This window comes from Bos javanicus, chromosome 13, assembly GCF_032452875.1.
Source record: "Bos javanicus breed banteng chromosome 13, ARS-OSU_banteng_1.0, whole genome shotgun sequence".
Classification (NCBI taxonomy): domain Eukaryota; kingdom Metazoa; phylum Chordata; class Mammalia; order Artiodactyla; family Bovidae; genus Bos; species Bos javanicus.
In genome coordinates, this window is record NC_083880.1 from 47,284,577 (window position 1) to 47,302,413 (window position 17,837).

At 41.7% G+C, this 17,837-nt stretch overlaps 1 protein-coding gene across 2 annotated transcripts in view; it reads right to left on the reverse strand.

Annotated features, from left to right (window-relative positions):
* Positions 1-17,837, reverse strand: part of SLC23A2 (solute carrier family 23 member 2) — a 143,982-nt gene that overhangs the window by 43,637 nt on the left and 82,508 nt on the right. For both annotated transcript variants that reach the window (XM_061436583.1, XM_061436584.1), the window contains exons 4-5: positions 10,777-10,893; positions 8,115-8,272 (exon numbers count right to left, since the gene is read on the reverse strand). In XM_061436583.1, the coding sequence (XP_061292567.1) occupies positions 8,115-8,272; positions 10,777-10,893 (275 nt within the window). The remainder of the gene's footprint in view (positions 1-8,114; positions 8,273-10,776; positions 10,894-17,837) is intronic.

The following is a 17,837-nucleotide window of genomic DNA, read 5'->3' on the forward strand; positions in this document are numbered from 1 at the left end:
CTATTTTAAAACTCTTTCCCTACTCAAGTTATAAAGGAATTCACCCTGGTTTTATTCTAACAGTTATATGGTTTCACATTTCTTGCATTTGGATTTCTAATCCATTTTGAGTTGATTCAAAGAAAACTCTTAACTAAAGGCAAGTCTAATGTTTATCTTCATGTCCATGATATTCTGGTCTTATATGCAAATATCAAAATTATATGAATTAGCTCAGTTAACACTTTCAGTTAGACACACTCCTGGGGGACCTCAGTAGAAAGCAGCCAACTGGCTACTCTCCCAGCAGGAGGCTTTGTCCAGACAGAGCACAGGAATTTAGGGGGCCTGGCTGGGTCCAATTTTGATAACCTCTTTTTCAAGCATGATAGTATTAACTATTTCAAGTCAAAAGTTTATTACATTACTTAAATATCTAGTCAGTCACAGAGAAGCATAAGGGAATTCTTTGATGTGGACGATGCTCTAGCTATTGGTTGTGGTGGTGATTAAGTGACTGTACACATGAGTAAAAATTCATCTAACTATGCACAGGAAAAAAGGAAAATTTTACTCTGTGTCAATTACCCTTCAATCGATAGACTTAAAAAAATTTTGTCTATAAAGTGTCTTTCTTGGAGGAGAAATGGGGGGATGATTCCTTAAAGTACTAGAGTTATGTCAAATAGTTACAAAAACACAAAACTGAAAAAGAAAAGAGCTTCACTCTGGGTATTGACAAGAAGCTCTATCTGTGGCTCGTGTGTAGTGCTGCTCTATCCCGGTGCAGCTTTTGTCAGGCAGTCCACCTGCCTGAAAAGGAAGGATAAAAGGGAGAGTCAGTGGGCCATGAGGAAGACGTGCATTTTAGAACACGTGGAAACATAAGGGGCAAGTGAGATGTCACAGTCAAAGAAAAAAGACTGTGGGGAACTAAATTCATTAACCCCACATATAAGAGGACTTAGTCTCCTAGTCATCTGAAGTATCAGAAATATTAGCAAACAGAGAAATAACATGTTAACTGAAGGGGGAGACCACTCAGAAAAGCTCGAGTTGAAGGAGTTCACCAGTGGTCGTGTGGCCAAGGAGTGCACTCAACCCCTGTTGTGTCATCAAGCACTAGCAGCTCCATTTGGTGTCCCAGAGCAGGTGCACCCTCATCTGCCTCACCTACACACCCTTCCGAGGGGCCACTAAACTAATAAGCACCAACAGGCAAGTGTGGACAGGTGCCAGATATTATCTTATTTGATGCTTACTAACAACTTTATTACTATTACCATTCTGGAGAGGAGAGAAGGGGTTTTGAGACCAGTCAACTAGCCAAAGCCACACAGCTGAGGACTTCCCTGGTGATCCAGTGGTTAAGAATCCACCTTCCAGTGCAGAGGATGTGGGTTTGAATCCTGGTTGGGTAACTAAGATCCCACATGCCAAAGAGCAACTAAGCCCGCTTGCTGTAACTACAGAAGCCCACCTGCCACAACAAAATATCCTGTATTCCTAAATGAAGAGCCCTCATGCCGCAACAAAGCTCCAACGCAGTCAAACAAATAAATGTTTTTAAAAAAGTAAACGGGAGAATGGGAGTGATGTCACCTCTGAAGCCAAAGCCCCACTATACAGCTGGTGAGGGGAGCCAGGCAAAGCTCCCCTCTTTCTCCAAGGTAGTGACCTCTAGTTTTTCACTGATGCCCATGTTTTTAATATACTACCTAAATTTTTTTGAGTTAAATAGTATATATATATATATATATTTTTTTTTTTTTTTTTTTACATGGAGGCAGGAAAAACCTACAACTTGCCATTAAGAACCTACTTAGCATGATACACTCACTATCATCTATACAGTAATGCTGGCAAAAATGTTCATTCTGAATCAACCATGCCTTTGGACCCAGCTCCCAGTTTAGAATTGTGGAACAAATCAAATACCACCCCCAAGAACACAAGTAGACACATTCAGACCATGGAACGCTCAACAAGACAACTGCCCTGGACTCTTTAAAAAGAGGATCATGTATTTCAATTTTTAAATTCTACCTGTAAGTGGAAACATGATATTCGTCTTCCTCTATCTGACTTATTTACTTAGTATAACATGCTCTAGGTTCATGCATGTTGTCACAAATAGCAAGGTTTCATTCTTTTTTATAGATGAGTACTATTCCATTGTGTGTATATATATGTGTGTCTGTGTGTATATATATATAAATATATATATAAACCACATCTTCTTTATCCATTCATCTATCAATGAACACATAAAAATCAAAATAAATGAACAAACATAACAAAACAGAAATAGATTCATAGATACAGAAAAAAACTGGTGATCATTAGAGGCAGAGGGTGGAAGGGATGAGTAAAACATGTGAGGGAGTTAAAGAAGTACAAACTTCCAGTTTAAAAACAAATGTCACTAGGATAAAATATACAGCAGGAGTCAATAAATAAAATAATCACAATTTTATAGTCAATAAAAATTGTAATAATTTTGTATGGTGACAAATGGTAACTAGACTTACTGTGGCAATCATTTTTTAATGTATAGAAATATCAACTCGGAACTGACACAGTGTTATAGGTTAAATAGACTTCAATTTAAAACAAAAAGGTTGACATCTTCCACTATGATAGTGTATTTCTCTATTTCTTTTTATAGTTCTATTAGTTCTTGATTTCTACATCTTGAGCATTGTTGTTATGTTTATGTATGGTTAGAATTATTATTTATCTTCCTGCCAAATAAAACCTTTAATCATTACGTAAAAAAAACTGGATCATGTGGAAGAAAAATGTATCAGACCACAGAAACACAACAAATGCACCATACAAACTTAACTGGATCCTGGTTCAGAGAGGTGGCCAGAATAGCCATAATAGGTATTTTAGGGACAACTAGGGTAATTAGACGGAGAAGGCAATGGCACCCCACTCCAGTACTCTTGCCTGGAAAATCCCATGGATGGAGGAGCCTGGGAGGCTGCAGTCCATGGGGTCGCTAAGAGTCGGACACGACTGAGCGACTTCACTTTCACTTTTCACTTTCATACACTGGAGAAGGAAATGGCAACCCACTCCAGTGTTTTTGCCTGGAAAATCCCAGGGACGGGGGAGCCTGGTGGGCTGCCGTCTGTGGGGTCGCACAGAGTCGGACACGACTGAAGTGACTTAGCAGTAGCAGCAGGGTAATTAGATATAGACTGCATATTAGATGATATGACTCAAATTTCTCAGGTGTGGTAAATAGTTACACAAGAGACCCTCATTTCTAGGAGAGTATTTAGGAGTGAGGTATCACCATGCTGCCTGGAACTCTCAATTAATTAAAAAAGTTGCATATATACCCCAGCACAAATACATATACAGAGAAAGAATGTGAGAGAAATCCCAGTCTCCCATATCCCAATCTAAGCCCTGCATCTCTCCACTGTTCTAAATATCATCAAGTGAAGAGTTCAAAGCCTCCAACTTGAGATCTTGAAGTATCCTGGAGCCACCCCCTACAGTGAGTGAGCACACAACATGTACCAGCCCCGGAACCCAAGGAGGTGAGAAACAGGGGAGCTTCCTCCTCAGGACAGACAACTCTGTTAGAGGTCAGGCTGCTGTGCTAGCTACTGTCTTAGCCAAAACCCTACCTTTTCTCAGCAAAGGAAAATTCTGTGAGTCTCCAGCAGGCCTGTTATAGCCAGGAGAGGCTCTCAAGGAAAGGGCCTCTCAGCCCGAAATTTTTTCTTTTTCTGGAGAGCTGACAGAAAGGACTCTAAGAGGAACCTAGAACAAAAGACTGGATGTGGTCCCCAAACACAGCACCTGCACACCTCAGGGAAGGTCGGAAAAGGTCAGCATGATGTGCAAAGGGCAGGGTCCATCCCAGAGGGCCCTCCTTCATCCCCAGCTATGCACTAACACCTGCAGTCAAGGGCAGGGACTTGGGAAGCTTAGAGCTGCTACCCAGGCTTGGTCTCTGATGGAAAAGACAATAACAGCCAAAGTGATGCATTAACTGAGTCCTCCCCAAAGCTAGGGAGGCCTGGCTGCTGCGGGCTGGTTAACACTTGGGTTGGGGGACTCTGACCCTTGCCCCCGCTCATGGGATTTTAAAGGCTTTGCACTAATTCCTAGAAAGACCCCAAGGGGTAAGGTGGATTGAAATCAACCAGAATGAGAACTGCTGAAACCTTACTCAAGGGCACTGAGCAATAAAGACCTTGTTAAAAGCCAAGTGCAGGGGACCAAAGTCAAAGGAAATAAGGAAGAAGGAAAAAGTCAGATGGAAGAAAGGGGATGAAAGAAGCAGCTGTAACAGAAACATCCCATCCCCAACAGGCAGAGGCTCTGGGAAGCACTGAAGCCACAGAAGTCACACAACTGGGGCTGAGACACATGATCTCCATTCCAAAATAAGTCATGATCTCTGGAGGAAAGGAAACCACGTTCATGCCAGGGGAGATGTTCAGGGAAGGAAGGAGGGTCTGCAGCATGTGCTGCATCAGACACATTTTCTGTAGCCTTAGCCAGCCCAGCTCATGGAAAACAGACCCCCAAAGGAGTATTTTTGACACTGAATCCTAAAGCTGGCACTGCAAGCTCATGGTTCAGGTTTGCAAAGGCACACCTCTGTTTCACTCTCACTTTTTCCATATCACTTTTGGTTATTTTTATGCAATGAAACAGCTTTCCAGAAACAGCACACCACTCTTCAGCACACCCATGTGAAATGTGGCCAGAGCCCAGAGAATGGAAATGGTTACACTTCCTTCCCCTGCTCTAGACCTGCAATTATGGTTTTAGCTTCTTCACAATAAAGGCCCCATCCCTCAGAGGCATGGGCCATCTACCCATGACATTCAGTGCAGGGGAGTTCTGGGTACTACACGGGAGTCAGGCAAACACACCAAGAAATAGACAGAACTCAGACACACATGGCAAACCACTCAGTTAGAAAAGTCTGAAAATCTGCCCTAGAAATCATGACAGCTGAACATGAAAGTCTTTTTCTTCTGCAGCTCTCCAGCTAACTCCACCTAACTTTTTCTTTTGCAGCTCTCCAGTGTGAACTGCAAACACCAACAAACACGCAGAGGCCACCTGCAATCTTTACGGCTGTGATACTGGGAATAAATTCCACTCTTGGCCATGTCAGCCTTTCTTTTGCACTGTCCCACCCTTGTATTTCCACAGCCCCAACTGCTTTATCCGTTTGTTTGATTCTCTTGTGATCAGAAAGTAAATGCACAAGTCTGTAAACATGACAATTCAAAATCGACGATGAGGGTCTATGTCAGTAAGCAGCAGAATTAGAAGGTTTTTCATATTATTTATACTCTTGTAACTTTTCAAATGTATTTTAGGAAGAAGCATATAATATAATAATCTACAAACACACAACGATGGCAAGTGTCATCCACGGGACACCTTAGGAAGAGCCTCCTATCATTTTCACAAAAGCAAACTGGGAGCTGGAGAGGTCTTCTGTCCAGAGTTGTAACACTGCATAGGTCTCTCTAACTCCTCATACGCACTCATTTCACTCCCCCATGTGCGAACGGCAAAGAAACCATTTGCCATGTGGCATGAGCTAATGCTTTATTGGGAACTATAGAATCTGACTGCCCGTGGGATTACAGTTTTATCATTACAATGGTCAATAACTTGATTTTAACCAACACTGGCAATGCTGCTGCTCTGACTCTGCTGAATAGACATCCCTGGAATAGACTTAGGGATGCTCAACCCTGACCCGTTCTGAGTAAGTACTGGGTGTCTGAGTACCAGGGGTGGGTCCCCACTCTCCTGAGGTCTGAGTGTCAACCTTGGTCTGCTGGAAATACTAGGTGGGTGTGGTATTTAGCCATTCTTGAGATCTCTGCTCTTCTTTTACAAAAGCCACAGGAGACCTAGGGGCAAGAATCTGAGAGGTGATTCAGCTGGAAGGGGTAGCCCTGCCTCTTCAGGCACAGTGAAACAAAGGGAAGTTGGGAAAAGAGGAGTTAGAGTTTTAACAGGAAAGGGTGAAGGACAGGGAGATGCAGGGGATGGGGGAGATGGGATACTGCAAACAAACAGGGGACATGGGGCACAGCAAACAAACAGCCTCAGAGGTGGTGACCAGTCAAGCAGGGAGGGAAATGCCTCTCATACACCTCATCATCTGGGCTCGCCTTCACACAGCAGGCCCTCAAATGTATGCTGGACAAAACTTAAAAGAATGTATCAACAACAGCTTGTGGCTTTGAGGAGTTGGAAACCAAGCCACTGAGTGCCTTCTCACTTTTTCCCTACTAGATGGAAGCTTCGAGGCAAGGATCCCAGGCAAGAAAAAGGTGCTGTGTGTTAGCACAAAGAGGGAAGTAGAGTCAGGAGTGGCCTTCCTGATATGAGACCAGGGCAGAGCTGTACCTGGTACCTGCCATACCACGGTAAACACGTCTTTCATTTCCTCTTCAAGTCAACCAACAATTCTCAACTAGAGGCACTGCCTAAATTTATAGATGATTTGTGCTACAAGTTCTCTGATGAGCTAGCTGTTTAGAAAACAAGTATTTCCCCAGAGAACCAGTTCCCCATGTACAAGGTAAGGCCCTTGAGTCAGCCAATAAAAACTTTCTAAACCACCCTGGCTTTGAAACACAAAATCTTGAATGCTGTAACAAAAGAATGAAAGATGCTATCAGCCAAGTTTAACTACCTGAGCACTAAGAAACTTAATCAAGCCCTCTCTGGAGTGTCCAAATACATCTCCTTCCCCTAACAGGTGAGTAACACGCTGCCTTTCCCTCAGGGGTCCCCTAAGACGACCCTCCTTTCTGAGGTAAGGGATCTGCTCAGCATGGTGGCTTCAGGCAGTCCTGCAGGGGCTGGGGACTGGAGAATCCGAGGAGCTGGCCAGCCCTTTCAGCCTTCCTTGCGTCATCAGACCTGCTATGGAGCTGTCATATTCCTTATGAGGACACTGCTTAAGCTGCCACCCAAAATGCCCTAACACTGTCCTTCCCATATTCTCCTGTCCCCTGTAAGTGAAGGTTGTTCTGAGGATTCTGACTCACTGAATACAGTCCATGATTACCAGGCTGCCTTCTTTGCCCTCTGAGTTTGCTCCCGCTTCCCTAGCAGGGAGACACAGAACTTATACGTTTACTCTGCTGTCCTTGCCCTGAGAATAGTCCTGTCACCACAGGCTCCCCACCTTGAGCAACATCCTAGGGTAAAGGAAAAGGCTGAATGTGAAGAGGGTGGAAAAAGGGGACAGGAGGGGACAAAGCAAGACTGCAGGAGAAGGTAAAAGAAGACAGTTCTTTTCCTTCCTATGCCAGCCCCATATCCATGTAAGCTGGGGCCTGGGGATGCAAAGTGCACTTTGCACTTTGAGGGAACACACATCAGCAAGAAAAGACACAAACAAAAAAGGACAAAGTGGAATAAGAGTCACATTAGAAGAACATACACAAGATGCATGTGTGGGAATTCAGAGAGAACAACGGAGGCGTGGGGAAGTCAAGGGTGCTTCACAGAGAAAAGAGGAACAAGCCAGGACTGGAAGGCTGCAGGGCAGCACAAGCTCAGGTAAGACAGCACAGTGGGCTTGAGGAGGAGCTCATTTCTTGGTGAGTGCACGGGAGGAGACTGCAGGGCTCAGGGACATACCTGGGTGGGACAGAGAACAAAGGAGACGCCTACAAATGGGCACATCCCAGTGTTTAAACAGGGAGTAGGGCTGTAGCCTCCTAGCACCCAGGAAGATGCAAACATTGAAAAAATGACACCAGGGTGGCACACAGAGCGGGGCAGAGGACAGTAGCCTTGGAGGCAGGGAGACCAACTGGAAACCTAGTCAAACACAGTCCAGGTCTGAACTTCAGGAACTGGGGAAGTGACAGAGTACTAGAGAAAACTTGCCCTGCCAGCTGGTGGGATGGAAGGAGCTGAGTTCCAGCCTGCACAACTGGCCAGGAAGTGGTGCCACCCACCTAGAGAAGAAACACAACAGGACTGGGAGAGGCAAGGCAAAGGCCCCTAGGCCACACTTCCCCATACTCCAGTCAGTCCTTCCAAGCAGCCCTGGGTGGATGTGCACAATGCCCCGTGGGCACGTCAGCATTCCCAATTCAGTGCCCCAATCTCACCTGCATCCAAAAGTGGTCTGCAGCAAAGTTGTGATTCCCACGCAGAAGAAAATGGTCCCAATGAGCTGGCTGGTGGCCCACTGGTCATACCCCACACACATGGCATCGGCCAGCAGAAAGGGCACTGCGATGGTGCCGCTAAAACACGTCAGGTAATGCTGTGGGGACAGAGAGACAGAGGGGAGAAGTTCATCTTTTTTTGTATTTTGTCTGATTTTACCCTAACTTTGACCACTCCCCTGTTGCTTTTAAAAAGTAGCACACATGAATTTGTTTTTTTAGGTACACACTCATCATATGCCAAATTGTTTTTTTCTCCCCCCAGCATTTCTATTACATTTTCTCGTCTTCAAACTCACCTGTATTATTACTTATTACTTGCATGAATCCAGGCCAGCACAAAGGAAACGCAATACAAACACCAGTAATGTTTTATCTATAGAATTTTTACTGAGAATATTTGCTTTTTAACTGCTTTTCACCACCAATTGCTAAAACCATAGATCTTTCCCCTCGAATCTGTTAACATGAATTCTGTGGCATTGAACCATTCTTGAAACAAACCCTAGTTAGTCATGTTAGATTTTGATTTGCCTATATTTTATGTAGAATTTTACAACTATGTTTTGAGATAATTCATCCTTTTTAAAAAATTCTTTTAGGTCTGGGGATTAAAGCTACAAGCTTCACTGCACAAGGCATTTTCCATCTTTTCCTATGACCTGGCATTATTTAACAGCAGTCAGGGAAGCGCTACACTCACAAGCAGCTGTGGGAATCATTCAGAAAGAGCTGGTCCCACTCCTCCTTTAGGACCCCTCCCCAATTCCCTACAGCCCTGGCAGAACATTCCAGCTCTCACTGCTCACATCCCTTCCTCCCAGAGGCTTGCCTGTTGAGTTCTTACTTCTGTTGTGCAAATTTCCTCTTTTCTTCCTAACAGTTCCCCATCTCTGCTCATTTTTGCCAAAATGCGCTGCTTGCAGCCCCAAAAGACCAACTGTAAAACACTAACAGGTGTTTGGTGAAGGGAAGAGAACATTCCCATCAGGACTTCCCAGAGCTGCTCACGATTGCACTGTCAAGAAGGGAGTGATGCATCAGAGTTTCCCAATTTCATCTGAAAGGGGAGACTACTTCTAGACACATCTATCAACATTTCAAAAAGCAAGTTTCCTGAACCTCGTTTGAGACATTCAGTCCTAGGGAAATCATTTGCCTAACCAGTCAGGTCCTCTGGTTATGCCTTCTTTATTAGAATGCCTTTCTGTCCAGTTTACCAACTGTTTTAATACCTAAGATGGGGTAGGGCCTGGAAACTGAACCAAAGTATCAGCTGTCAGCAGATATAGTCCACCTCCAAGAGAATAAACTTGTCTGGGTAATGAGACTGATTTCCTTAGCATGAACTGATCATTCAAACTTGAGAAAGTAAGAATGCAAAGTGAGACCTCAAAACCAAGGCACACACAGACCAGAGCTATGTGTCTGGGCAAAGAGCCTTCCATGTCATCCCCTTTCTCCTAAAGCCCACTTCAATCGTAAGTGGGAAAAGGGAGTGGTGGCTGGGGGGAGGGGGGGAGTGGATACCAAAGATGCAGAAGTCCTGCACCAGCTTGGGTCACCTCTCGCCCCATCCCTCCTACCCGTTCCTTGGCAGCCTCCTTGCTCTGCTCCCACTGGAAATTGCAAGCAGACATTACCAAGGCAAGCCTGCCTTCCTTTAAAAATAAGACTGAAGCCTCCACATTTATGTCCTGACCAACACAGCACTTCTTTTTTTTTTCTTTTTAATTGAAGGATAATTGCTTTAAAGAATTCTGTTGTTTTCTGTCAAACCTCAACATGAAACAGCCATAAGTATACATGTATCCCCTCCCTTTTGAACCTCCTTCCCATCTCCTGCACCATCCCACCCTTCTAGATTGATACAGAGCCCCCATTTGAGTTTCCTGAGCCATACAGCAAATTCCCATTGGCTATCTATTTTACATATGGTAATGTGAGTTTCCATGTTACTCTTTCCATACATCTCACCCTCTCCTTCCCTCTCCCCATGTCCATAAGTCTATTCTCTGTCTGTTTCTTCATTGCTGCCCTGTAAATAAATTCTTCAGTACCATTCTTTTAGATTCCATATATATGTGTTAGAATATGATGTTTATCTTTCTCTTTCTGACTCGCTTTACTCTGTATAATAGGTTCTAGGTTCATCCACCTCATCAGAACTGACTCAAATGCATTCCTTTTTATGACAACATAGCACTTCTTAATGCCACCCATATTTCACGGCAGTTGACAGTGACTATGGATTGGTTAACTAGGAATGAGAGATGAACACTAATCCTTCTTATCTCTATTCCTCTACATTCTCTTCCCTCTATTCTCCCCCTTTCCATACACCTATGATCTTTTTTCCTTCCTTCCATGTCATTTCTATTGCTTATTCCCTGAATATTTTCCTTTTTTCCTATCATGGTTAACCCACTCCTCCTATTTACCTTTCACTGTTTTGAAATTCATATTAACAATTACCATTCATCATCCTTAAAAGAGTAATTTAAAGCTGTCAATAAGTAAAAAATAAAAATTGAATTTTAAATAATCTAGACAGACAATTCAAGCATCTGCTGGTGGTTACATTCCAAAGGAATCATCTTACCTGCAACCCTAGAAATATGCACAGGTACCAGGGCGGAACATCTTCTATGGTATAAATCATATCTGATCTCTGGGGGTCTAGACTGCCAGTGCTATCCAAGGTCTCAGCAAGGGAGCTCTGTGAGCAAGGGAGAAAAGAAGTTGTTCAATAAAAGCAAGGTCTAAGGTTAACTCAGCATAGGCTGTTACTGAAAAACAATTTTATAAAGTGGCTGTCACTCTAATGTAAAATTAAGCCTTTATTACCTTTGACACAATGTTAAGCACACTCAGTGGGACGGTCTGTTATCAGGATTTAGGGGCTCAGTATCACTTGCCGTCAACTCATCCCCAAGAGCAACCAGCTTGCTCAGAGCTTCTCCCAAACCTGGGCACCTCCTGCATAGAGAGAGATGCTCCCAAGGTTGACACCACAAAGTAGTACCATGGCATGAGTGATACCATCCTTGGGTGGTAACCTGAATTAAGAAATATTATAAAATGCTAACTACTTTCAATAGCACTAATCTGCCCCTCCTATCCCAACCCATCCCTGCAAGGAAAAAGATTTTTGTACCTAAACATCCTTCTTTTATTTATTTTTGAATTTTATTTTTGGCTGTGCTGGGTCTTTGTTGCTATATGTGGGCTTTCTCTAGTTGCAGCAAGTGGGGGCTACTCTCGAGTTGCGCTGAACAGGCTTCTCATTGCAGTGGCCTCTCTTTTCACAGAGCATGGGGTCCAGAGCATGCGGGTTTCCGTAGCTGCAGTGCAGGGCTCAGCAGTTGTGGCACATGGGCTTAGCTGCTCCACGGCATGTGGGATCTTCCTGGACCAGGGATCAAACCCATGTCCTCTACACTGGCTCGCAGATTCTTAACCACTGGACCACTAAGGAAATCTCAGGAAACATCCTTCTTTTAAAACACTTTTGCTCAGACACAAATGTGAGTGAAGAGAGCAAAGGTATACAGATACTATGATTCAAAGAAACCAATACAATTCTGTAAAACGATTATCCTTCAATTAAAAAATAAATTTTAAAAAAGAAAAAAAATTTAAAGATGCTCAAAAAAAAGACTAAAAATATATTTATAGTTGAGGATAACCCCACCAACCCCCATTACTGAAGATTTTTTTTAATGTTGTGTTGTCTGCTTTATAAACCAGAATCTTTACAGAGACCACAGGTTATACTCCAGACATTTCTGATCAACTTCAGTGTCACTTCTGAACTCATCCAGTATCTGAGCCAAACTGAAAACTTGGGGGATTCCCCTATATACCCTCAATGTTACCCTGTTTCTAAAACCATACTAACAATTTCTTGGAATCCAAGATGTGCCTTTTAAAGTTTTTTAATAATAAAGCGCCTAAGAGGAAACAAAATTACAAGATGTACCACAAAAGAGATAAAGATGACAATATTCTAAACCTTGGTCACATCTAGCCCAATTTGTTCCACTTTCCAATGGATCTGATCCACAGAAAGATTCTGAGAAAGATGCTGACTCCTTGTTTATCACTCCATTTTTCTTACACTGGAATTTGAACATACACTGGCCAAATACTCTTGAACCAAGAGTGTTGTATTAGTGACACACTTCAGCGTCACTCTCGAAAGCCTAAAGGTAAATATCAAAAGTAAACGGACATTTGATCTAATCCAAATGTGAACTGAATATGATCTTTCTGAAATAATTTTTTTCCATTCAAACAATGGATATCGGCAGGTCCCCAAACCCCTCTGTCCGTGGGGATTCTCCAGGCAAGAATACTGGAGTGGGAAGCCATTACCTTCTCCAGAGGATCTGCCCAACCCAGGGATCGAATCCACATCTCTTGCATTGCAGGCAGATTCTTTACTATTGCCACCAGGGAAGCCATGATATGCAGTGATATGCAGTAAAGGATTAACTCAGCAGGTCTGGGCTGTTCAAACCCTGAACATTTGAAAGAAAAGTTTGGTCCTTACCTGACACCTGGAAGATACTTTAATGTTTTTAGAATATCCTTCCTCTTAAGAGTGCATTTGTTTACCTGAGCCCTTCACAGATTATTCTAACAGTGCAATTGACGATGGGGGCCTTGGGCCACATGGTATCAGTTTGACTCCAGAGGGCCTGGCAACGCTTCTTGAGTGTCCTCACACATTGTTTTGGGGGAAATTAAGCACTGCCACATGACTCCATTAGGAAGAGGACAACTGAAAGTTTGCTCAGTGTCTACATGGGTTTTTTTAATCGATTTTAATCTGAACCCTTTTTCTCAAATAAGCTACAACCAGAAGCTTTTCTGAATTCTATGAGTCGGCTTTGTTGTTCAGTCACTAAGTCATGCCCAACTCTTTGTGACCCCATGGACTACAGCATGCCAGGTTTCCCTGTCCTTCACTATCTCCCTGAGTTTGCTCAAATTCATGTCCACTGAGTCAGTGTGAGTCATCCAAGCCAATCATTGAACCTGATTCGGGACTCCTAAACCAGTCTTGGATATCTCTGAACGAGGCTGACCATTTGCTGATATGATGCAACAATGGACACTGGACTCACTACACAAAGGACAACTCAACACTATCATAGGGCCTACAGGCAGGAGTGTTACTGCTCACAAAGTAACAAAAAGAAATGTCTGAAAACAGAGTATAGTAACACTACACTTATTAGATTAGTATAATCTGTTAAAATAGTATTGTAAGCATTATTACTCTAATGATTCCCAAATGGCTAGTTTTACGTATAAAACACATGAACAGAACTGAAAAGACTGAATCTGTCCTCTTTATAACCTGGAGGGCTAAGATTAAGATGTGTACACAAATATATATATATACATACACACATACACACACACTGTATACACACAATTTTTCTTAGTAATGAGGGTGGTTCTACAACTCAGTAATGGAACTAATGTCAATGTCCACTGATGATATCAAGAAAAAGCAGGAAATTGTGTGGTCAAGGGGATCAGTGAAGCCTGTCAGACAAATGCTACACTGCCCTCCCTGAGATAGAAGGAGAATGGTCACTGTGGACCATGGTACCACAGTCTGTTATCACAGCATGAACAATATGAACCATTTTAAAACTGCAAAAACAAAAACCTCCAACAGAGAAGTTTCTTTGAAAGATGATCACATTAAGTCAGACAGAGTAGGAGAAATATTGGATGACTTCCCTTCTATGTGGAATCTAAAAAGAAATGAAAGAAATGAACTCGCAAAACAGAAGAGACTCACAGACTTACAGTGAGGGTGAGGGAGTGAGGATCGGGGGAAGATGGAAGGAGGGAGAGTTATGGAGCTTGGGGTGGACATATACAAACCCTGTATTTAAAGTGGATAACCAATAAGGGCCTACTGTATTGCACATGGAACTCTGCTCAGTGTTCTATGGCAGCCTGAATTAGAGGGGAGTTTGGGGGAGAATGGACACATGTATATGTATGGCTGAGTCCCTTCACTATTCACCCTATCGTAACATTGTTAACTGACTATACCCCATTATTTCTGGAATACGCAGAGCATCTGTATGAGCTGTGACCCATCTGGGAGAGGGAAAGACTCCACAACATAGGTGCTGGAGGGGAAAGGTATAAAGAAGTGAGCTGGTTGACCAATGGAAGCTGAGAAATGCTCTATGCTTGAAGGCAGAAGACAGGATAGGGATGGGAAAAAGATGGGATTTAACTCTGCAAACCAATCAGCCACACTGCTGCCTGCCAACTGCTATCCTCAGCCTGCAAGACACAAAAATGTATTATTTGAAGAATACAAATCAGAAATACCTCAGACTGAGGAATACTATGTGTGGTTTTAACCCACAAGCATGAACAGTTGAGATCCTTATCTGTTTCCAGAATGCCAGAAGCTACAGGAAGACTAGAGGACTCCTTTCCAGATGATCTGATCAGCCTCAGAGACAAAACACTACCATCTACAGAGCCTACAGTGACAAGATAACTCTCCCTATTCAGTGGAAAGGCTGAACAGAAAACTTTATCCACACACAATGATTCTACAATCATATCTTTTTATTGCCTCACATTCCTCCAAAAATAAGAGCCAAATAGAGGAAATAGGTCCATGTAGTAGAAAGAAAACACACTGGCAGGGGGAGAAACCTGTCTCTTCACAAAAGTATTTTGAACCTGGGAGGAAAGAAATGTCATTTTCAAAGCTCTAATCAGTAAGTAAAAACAAAGAGTAAAAAAGACCTTAGGAACTAAAAACAGGATAGGAAAAAAAATTCAACAAACGGGTTGAGAGTCCCAAATAACATGTGCCCCAAATAACAAAAAGACAAATGTAGGTTAAGAACAATTTTTATGGGAGAAAACAGAATATAAGAATCAAAGAAATAAGAAAATTTCTAAGAACTAAAGGATATGCTTGCAAATTAGAAAAATACGCTAAGTTTTCAATAAATTAATTAAAAAAGATTCAGCTATCTTTGAAAACTCAACAAAAGAATCTAGTATGTCAAGAAATTTAAGGACAAAGGGGAAATAAAACATGAGTTTTAAGAATTTGGACAGAAGGGGGAAAAAAAGAAAAATCAAAATGGTAGGAGCACAAGAGGGAAAGACAACATGAAAAAAGGATAAGAGAAAACAAGATTAGAGAGAAGTGAGAGAGGGCAGACAAAGTAGATCCAGAACAGACATAAATGGAGCCCCCAAATAAGAAAACCAAAAGAAACCAGAATAAAAAATAAAGATATAATTCAAGACAACACTGCTGAAGTAACAGGAGACTTGAAGCTAAATACTGAAAGTGCCAGGAAAAGCTGACACAGAAGGTCAGCTTCAAAACTTATGACTATTATTATATGACAGTCAGTAAAGTTACTGAATATAAAAGATAAATAATCCACAGAAAAGGCAAAAAGATCAAGATATTGATTTACAAGGGGGAAAAAAAAGACCAGCCTGAGTTCTTCAAAGCCATCTTCAACACCAGAAAATGAGAAAAGAGCAAACAATAAGGTATGATTCAATTATTTCCTTAATTTTATATTATATAATTTTTCAAAACTATACAGTGGTAGAAGAAACATCAAATGCCTGCCCTATATCTATCCCCAGCTCCAGCTTCAAAATTTATTATCCCTGGATTCTTATTTAATCTATTCCCCATCTCATTCTAACTTTACTGGAGTAAAGGGATGGATTATTTTAAACTGAATCCTCAAAATACATATATTTGCTCAGAAACACATATATGTCTCTTAAGCAGATAAAGACCCTTAAAACGAACGGAAATACCATTACAAACTAAATCAAATTTCTTCATATCAGCTAATACCCAATGCTTATTACAAATTTTTCATCCTATGTTAAAATTTTGTTACAGCTGATTTATTTGAGTCAGGATCTAAACAATGTCCTAAAGATTTTACATACAGCCAAACTTTCCTTCAAGCCTAAATGCTATAGATAAATTCTCATCCAAAATTATTCCCCTGATTCAGTTCTTCAGTGTTATTTCTCTAACTTTAATGAACATATCAAATCATATAGGAATCATATGAAAATGCAAATTCTGATTCAGCAGGTTTTGGTTGGGGCAGAGATTCTACATTTCTAACAAGCTTGTAGGTAATGATGTCAACAAAGCTGATGCATGGACTACACTTTAATATCAAGGGCCAGGAGGATGAACTTCAGTCAACCAAGAAATTACTGGTGAAAATCAGCAAAAGGTTTGACTCAAATTAGCTGTAGAAATAAAACTAAAAGTAGGAAGTAGGTAACCAGAATGTATAAAACTCACGTGCACCAAAAAGATACAAACATTACAATTAACAAAATGTGAGAGAGGAAAAGAAAAAGGCAAGCAGTAAATTGTAATCTAATATAGTTGGAAGTCAAAGCATGATACTGAAAGCTGACAAATCAATTATAATGGAAAGTGTAAGTAGTATTTCTGACCAAAATCAGATAGTAGAAGAAAAGGGAAGGAAGAAAAATCACCAATTTTGTTATTGTTCACGGTAGATAAGTGAAAATTATTAAGCTTTATTTTAAAATTACAATTAATGAGATCTATTATCAATAATAGTTTTATCAATGTGAATATTCTAACGTCCTTGTTTTTAGAAATACACACTGAAATATTTAGGGAAAAAGGAGTATTATGTCTGTAATTTACTTTCAAACAGCTCAGAAATAATAGGTGTATATACAGCAAATGATTTTTTAAATCATGAGATTATCTATTCAAAATATTAAAATTAATTTTTAAAAATAAAAAAATTCCACATACATTTAGTAACCTAGTGAGGTATACACGTTATGTAGGTGGGGTAGAGACTAGTAGCTCACTGTCTATAGTACAACACTCTCAGATATGTGTGTTCATGAGTGGAAAAGCATGTGGAATACACACATCAGACTGCCAGTTGTCAGTTATGCTCGGGAGACCAAGAATGGAAGCAGCACATTTCAAACTTTTTAATACAATTTTGGGCTGTTTATGTTAAACAAGTATGCTCAAGAACAAACGGTAATAAAAGGTAAAGAAAATCTGGAAGTGAGGGGGAGGAGCCTCCGCAATGGCACCCACCCTCACTGGCTTCACAAGGTAGAAAACACTCCCCAGCATGTAACGCAGCCACCTCCACCTCTCCAGGAGACTGTCCAAGACCAGTAGTAAATTCCCACTCATTTTACATATGAGCACCGAAATCACAACTAGCTATTGAACAACCATTGACAGAAGACACTAGAACCCACTAAAAAAGATACCCAGTATCCAGGGACAAAGGAGAAGCCAAAACGAAATGGTAGGAGGGGAATAATTATGATAAAATCAAATCCTATACCTGCCAGGTGGGCGACTCACAAATTGGAGAACAATTATAGCAAAGAAGCTCCCCACTGTTGTGAAGATTCTAGGCCCCACATCAGGCTCCCCAGCCTGGGGATCTGGCCAAGGGACTGGGAATCCCCAGGGAATCTGACTTTGAAGGCCAGTGGGATTTGATTACAGAGCTCCCATAGGACTGGGGGGAACAAGAGATTCTTAGAGGGCACAAACAAAATCTTGTGCACACCAGGTCCCAAAGGAAAGGAGGAGTG